General features: G+C 41.3%; 1 protein-coding gene across 1 annotated transcript; it reads left to right on the forward strand.

Annotated features, from left to right (window-relative positions):
• Positions 1-2,867: 2,867 nt before the first annotated feature.
• Positions 2,868-5,648, forward strand: LOC109989453 (RING finger protein 148). The gene has a single exon (XM_020641217.3). It carries the CDS (start codon positions 3,182-3,184, stop codon positions 4,268-4,270), a length of 1,089 nt encoding a protein of 362 aa, XP_020496873.1. The 5' UTR covers positions 2,868-3,181; the 3' UTR covers positions 4,271-5,648.
• Positions 5,649-7,150: the final 1,502 nt, after the last annotated feature.

Below are 7,150 nucleotides of genomic sequence, written 5' to 3' on the forward strand. Positions count from 1 at the left end.
GTGTCAGGAAAAAAAAGGGGGTGTGTGTGTTTGAGGAGCGACGGGGTGTCCTCGGACTTGCTTGGACATGCCCCAAGTTTCCCCAAATCCTGACAACCAGCGACCATGTGGGCACTTCAAAACAACCAGGACGAGCTCGGGAAAGACGAAACAACGGAGCAGTGTCTTCAAAGCAGAAAACAGGCCTGCAGAACTATTGGTAAGTGTCTCTGCTGACTTTGTATTACAATGGCATTTGCGTTCAAATTAAGTCTGCATGTGTTGGGCTAAGTCGTAATGCTCACACGGCGTGGTTACCTGAAGATTACCTGTTAATTCGGCTTTGAATAAGATTTCACTGGTAATCCAAGTAGGTCAGCCAAATGCAGCACTTGCTACTATTGTTGTGATGGATCATTTTGAAAACACATCAGTGTTTTTCTTACGTTTAGAAGCTCACAGTAGTGAGCAAATGGCGCCCCCGTGTGGTGTAACTATGGTGTTACTAGATAGGTTGTTTGACTTTTCTGAGAGCGTGAGTCATGTTGTACTTTTTTTACATCATACTAACTTGTGACAGTGCGTTAACATCATTGATGCCACAGAAATCCGAGGTTTAAATCGATCAGTCTACCAATCTTTATTTGTATAGCGCTAATTCACAACGTGTTATGTGTTCTGTCTTTTGAGTGTGATGTCATCTGATTGGGATGCGAGGATTTCTGAGCTTATAATGCAAGACACATTTCTGTGCAAACAAACAATAAACTGTTATCTTATCTTATCAAATATTATCTCAACACACTTTGGAAAAAGCAAGCGATTGATATACCAACATTAATCCATCATGAGCACAGCACTAAGCAACATTTAGCGAAGCAAAAGGCTGAAATCTTTGGCAAAACCAGGCTCATAAATGAATAGATAAAACAAATATTAATGATATGGCATATCTTAAATTCAGGACAATCAGTTTCATCCGGTTTCTTAAAACATTCAAACTTATCCTTAAATAATATAAGGTTGTATTTTAGGCCCATCTAGCTTTTTCTTATATTTTACGTTTGTCTCAATGACCCCCCCCATATGCATCTCTATTTAAAAAGTAGGAGGGCATTTTTCTTTTTATGTTGCTATAATATAGCCTATGGGTGCCTATATTTTTTCTTATATTATCTACCTAATAATGTCTTAATAATTACATTGCAATAATGGTCTCAGTACAATAATGGACTCTGTGCAATTACTGTGGTGTTTTAAGCTAATTGCACCCTATGTTTTTATTTTTAAATTTATTACATTCTTTTAAAAAAAATTAAGGTTTGAATATGTACGTGGGTATGGGTGAGATTTGCTTGTCTTGTGTGCTGGTGTATGTTTGTATATTTGATATGCTGCAGCTGGATTGCTCCAATAGAGTTTCGTTGTATAACACGGAATGAATGAAGGCGTGACCCCAGCAGCCTTCATGGTAACTCTTGAATCCAGCATTGAATACCATATTTTCTGGGGATAAAATAATCTGTGGGTCTATTGATGACATACACCTACATCTGGTACTATATCACCTGTAAATAACAGAGCTAAAGCCTGGCCGTTTGACCCACTTACTTTAAAGATTTTTTTAATATTTGGACTTTTTTTTGTTGCCTTTTTTAACTGAGAGAGGACAGTGGATAGAGTTGGAAATCAAGGAGAGAGAGAGAGAGTGAGGAATGACATGCAGGAAAGGAGCCACAGGCTGGATTCGAACCTGGGCCGCCCGCTTGGAAGACTATAGCCTCCATACAGCGCCCCTTTGACCCACTTACTTGCTCATTGAGCCCATTAGTTGGTTATAATTGTTTTTAACAAATCCTTGTCTGACCAGTAGATGTTGGTGTTGAAGCAGAAACTCCTTGAGCCTACCTTAAAACTATTGCTGCGAATTTCCCACTAATAACTATGGTCTAAATTGTTTGTTTCTTTTACATAAAACCATTGGTTCTATGTAGTCAATGTAAGGTTAAAACTTTGGGTGCAATACTGTTTTACCTTCTGCTATGTGTGGTATGTTTGAGTTTAAGAAATGTCACCTGAGTCATGGCAGCACCATTGTTCCTGTGAGCTGCAGCTGCATATCAGGCTGTGTTTTATTGACAGATTTTTGTCCCACAGAGATAAATTATTAAAAAAGCACATTCTACAGCGGCCAGTGTGCTTTGGTTTCTGTGTTGGAGCAGTGAGGTAAAGTAGCAGCTTGGCAAGAAGCCTCTCATTTGTCATTTGAAGCCTCTCTGTGTCTCTTAGTGTGTGTGTGTGTGTGTGTGTGTGTGTGTGTGTGTGTGTGTGTGTGTGTGTGTGTGTGTGTGTGTGTGTGTGTGTGTGTGTGTGTGTGTGTGTGTGTGTGTGTGTGTGTGTGTGTGTGTGTGTGTGTGGAGGATAGAGGATACAATGGAAACTTGACAATGACCTGTTCCATCTCAGTTGTCACTGGTATGCTTGCTGTTTGGAATAAAGCTTTTTGTGTGACTCTTGTATCAAAAAAAAGGAAAACATTTTAATACCTCTAATGCAAATCTTATGTCATAAAAAGAACACATTTGAAATGTGGATATAATAGCTAAAATGTGTGTTGGAGAAAGATATTTGTCTTTGAGAAGACATAGCCACGAGTTAGAGAAGTAGTTATTTCCCGTTTGTTTTTCACAACAGTGACCTCACCGAAATAGAGGAAGGAAACAAGCCAAACTGGAGGAACCAGTTGAGTTTCTTTACTCTTGGTTATACAAGGAAACATCAGCAGCTTTTACTAGTTTCACAAGATCTTTATGTGTTTGTGACCTATGTCTGTGCAATTATTCTTATCATTTTCTTATCACTTCTTGCCTTCTCATATGCTGTTCCTTGGCTCTTGAAACAGCACAGGTCTGTGTTTTTTTCGTACTTCAACTTGTTGAATAGCAGCACCCTGCCCTCGGAGAGGAGTGCTCACTGTTCAAGGTTCAGGAAGATAACGAGAGGTGAGTGGCTGACGCAGAGCTCGTGTTGTGTTACCAAAGACTCATATCAGATTACCATAGACAGCAGGTTGGGTGAAACTGTAGCTGTGTTCAGATCGCTGTGGCTCAAACAAACCAGGAACTGGGACTTACAGAGGAGTTCTGAACAAGCGAAAGAAGCTAACAGAGGGCTTCCTGTTGTTTTTAAGAAGAGTGTTACCATGGGTGAGAAGACACAACACTGCCTGCTGCTTTTGCTGTGTTTTTCAGCGCTTGTTCCCTGTTCAGCTGCCATGGTGTTTTGGACAGCCGTGGTGGAAATAAGCTATGCTAACAGCAACAATCAGACTGTGGACAAATACTGTGAGTGTGGGGTGTTTGGTCGCAACTCTCCTCTGGAGAAAGCTTCAGGCATTGTAACCCTTCCCAAGGGAGACCCCAAAGGCTGTGGCCCGGATCCTGTTTTCAACCGCAACAGCAGCTCACCACCTTGGATCGCCCTGATTAAAAGGGGCAACTGTACCTTCAGCGAGAAAATCAACGCCGCCAAACGACAAGGGGCAGCTGGTGTGCTGGTGTATAATTTGGATGGCAGCGGAAACAGCACAACTCACATGGCACACTCAGATGCATCTGATATTGTGGCAGTGATGATTGGCAATCATCAGGGCATGGAGATTGTAAAGTTGGTGAAGAATGGGACAGAGGTTCAGATGCTTATTGATGTCGGCAGCGCTCACGGACCCTGGATGGACAGCTACTGGCTTTACTTCCTGTCCATCGCATTCTTTGTTGTGACAGCAGCTGCGATCACATACTTTGTGTTCATCTCTGCGAACCGTCTCTACAGTCTGAACAGGCACAAACGCAACGAGAGGAAGCTGAAAAATGAGGCGAAGAGGGCGATTGGGCGTCTACAGTTACGCACACTTAAGAAAGACGACGAGGAAACGTCAAATGACTCCAACATGTGCGCCGTGTGTATCGAATCCTACAAGGCAGGCGAAGTGGTCACGGTGCTAACGTGTGACCATATCTTCCATAAAACCTGCATTGAGCCCTGGCTGCTGGAGAGGAGGACCTGCCCCATGTGTAAGTGTGACATCCTGAAGGCCTTGGGGGTTGACGATGAGACAAAAGACCACATTTCCACTGATTCACCACCAGATGTCACTGTGGTCACAGTGGCAGGAGGAGAGCCTTTGTATGAAGTCCCACTGACTGACCCGGGAAGCTTTGACCCAGAGAGTCATCAGCATCTCTATGACAACAGGGCCTTTGAGGGAGACTCAGAGGCAGCGAGAGGATGAACAACAGCAACGGAAACATAACAGCAACAAACCAGGACACAGTCAAATTCCCTGTTTGATGTTGTGAGTCATTTTTCCGAGATACAATGAACCAGCACAGCAGAATCTACAACTATTATGATCCAACATGAGAAAACACTGTTCATCTTGTAATGCAGGCATGCTGAAAAGGATGTTTGAAAAAAAAAAAAATCAAAGGATGACAAATATTAATGGACCTTTGTTTAATTATCTTGGATGCTGTTGAAGTTTCTTTGTATCTGCTTTGGTGCAAGTGTGAAATTATAGGGTGTGTTCCTGCAGGTACCTTGAGAGGGTTATAACAGCTTGTAAACACTGAGAAGTCGTGGAGTGCAGCCAGTGGCAAATTGCAGTTTTGCATAGTAACCACACCAGCTGGACACTGTTTGTGAAGGAAGTACAGCAGATCATTTTACTATCTGTGTGAGGGGTTTGGGGCCAAAGTGTTCATTTCTGTCATTGTCTTTTGAATTAATATCTCTTTATTCGATTCATCTTAACAAAACAAAACTGGGGCATGTTTTTTTTCCATGTTGACAGGGTGATATGCAAACACAACCCTTGTGGACACACCCTTGAATGGAAATGCAGGATGACACTCGTTGCATTAAAATGAGTGAATAACAATCACCTGAGGGGCTGGCGCTCTGTAGAAACATGCACCAAGGAAACATGTTTTCCAGATATGAGAATAAGAGTTTCCAGGCTTGTTATCAGGCCTTTCATTCTCTGATTATGAAATCATCAAAGGTGACTCACAGTGATATGATGGGGCAATAAATGTCATAGGAACTGTACACAACATGCATCCAAAGAATGTAATCTTGACTGTTGGATAGGGGGAAATTAGCTATGTGATACTGTTGTTTGACATTAAATATGTACATTGAGATTGATTTGTAAATCATTGAGGTAATATAAATATGAACATAATGTATTTATAGTACTTTTCTAACAGCTGATTTGTATGTACAAGCACAAATGGTTGAACAGGCCTTCCAGGTTTTACCTCTTTCTTATTTGGAACAGAGTATCCTGCTTCAGTCCTTGTGGTCTACCTCGGCACTCTCCAGACATTTTGTTCAAGACCAAGACTAAGTTTTGCAATTCTAAGTCGAAGTGTGTCCCTCAGTGGGTGATAAAGCTAACGAGTGGTTAAATTTCTTTATCTTCTGGTGAGGAAGTGCTGATTGTGGTACTTAAGATATTTTTCTTTATTGAATCATTTTTTTTGCTATACTGTTGAACAGATTCCAGGAGTCTTAAATCATTATGTGAAATGAATATTACTTGCTGTATTAAATCACATTGATGCTTATTAAAATGCAATAAATCCCTCAAAATGAGGCTAACGTTATGAGCATACTGTGTGATCTTGCAAGAGTGCTGTTTCTGTGTGTATGTGTGTGTGTGGAAGCAGTGTTTAAGAGTGTGTGTTTCTCCACATCGGGCCGGTCTGTGTGTAGTCAACGGGCGTCTCACTTATGGCCATGTTCCCATTGACCGTTGGAGAGAAAGGGAAGCTGTAATTACCTCCGCACAGGTGGGAGCCGATCTGAACACGCCTCGAGCCTGAGCCTGATAATCATCATATCATATAAGTAGGAAGGCTTGATGGAGCAGGCAGAGATATGCAGCTGTTAGCTGTTATTCGTTTTTATTACCCTTCCTTTGTGTTTCAGAAGTACATCAGAGAAAACTTTTTGTGACGCTGTTGAACACATTCTGTGAGTCACGCAGGCCGTTGTGATTGGTTATAAACCAGTTCTCTGAAACAGATGGCTCGTGACCTCTTAAAATAAAGTGTACACCCTTTCGTAACTCTCTCACCAGAGACTATGGCTTTTAGTGTGACATCAGGTCAGAGTGATCATTTCATCTTAAGAAATGTCTTTCCTCTTGAATTGTTTAATAGTGAATAGTTTTAAGGCTATAAAGAGGTGAAAAAATCAATTATTACACAACATACATTCAGAATCTGATCTTTATTTTGGGTTTTAGCGTGTCCACTGTCATATTTGTGTAGAATCTCATGCTTTATTTGTGTGTTTCTTTTAAAAGTATTTCTAGAACCAAGGGACTATTTCCATAACTCCACTGTTGTCCAGGATTTGCTGACAAGGATCCTCGTTGGCATGCTTTAGCCCCGTTTCCACCAAGCGGTCCGGTTCAGTTCAGTATGGTACCTATTTATTAGCGTTTCCACCGTCAAAAGTTGTTCCAAAATAAGGGATCCTACTTTTTTGGTACCCTTCATTTGTGGGGCCAAAGGTACCAATCTGACCCTAAAAGATCCCTACTTTTTTTTTTACTGTGTCCTGTTCTTCTTCTTCTTCGTTGAATTTAATCAATAGCGGGCTACACCGTGTTGGGCTGCTATGATGTCACACTATTTCGTAGCTGACACGGCTATCTCCATCTGGCCATCCTTGCTCCAATACTCCTTCAGTGCTTTTGTTAATAATAGTAATAATAGTTTTCATTTTGTTATCCAGCTAATTAAATAGAACAACATAGTCTTAAAAGTCACCAGAGGACTGAGACCTGCACCAATGCATCATGAAAGCAAATGAAAACACTTTTTTTTCATGGTCCTTGTTTTTGTGGGTTTAAGGTAAGTGAGGAGCCATAGTGAGCTGAGATGGGATGTTATGTTATGTTATGTTAAAGTTAAAAGTCTAAAGCAGGTCATGAGCTGAGGGCAGACACTCAATCATAAAAAAACAGTCCAGCTCTCTCATGGTGTCTCCTCGCCCCTATGAGATCAGTGTACACTGGATCTCAGGCCAGCACTCTGAGCTCCGATTCATAGGTCAGATAGTTAAAGTGGTATCACAGTGAGACAGAGAATCAATAGTG

The sequence above is a fragment of the Labrus bergylta genome, chromosome 3 (genome assembly GCF_963930695.1).
Source record: "Labrus bergylta chromosome 3, fLabBer1.1, whole genome shotgun sequence".
NCBI lineage: Eukaryota > Metazoa > Chordata > Actinopteri > Labriformes > Labridae > Labrus > Labrus bergylta.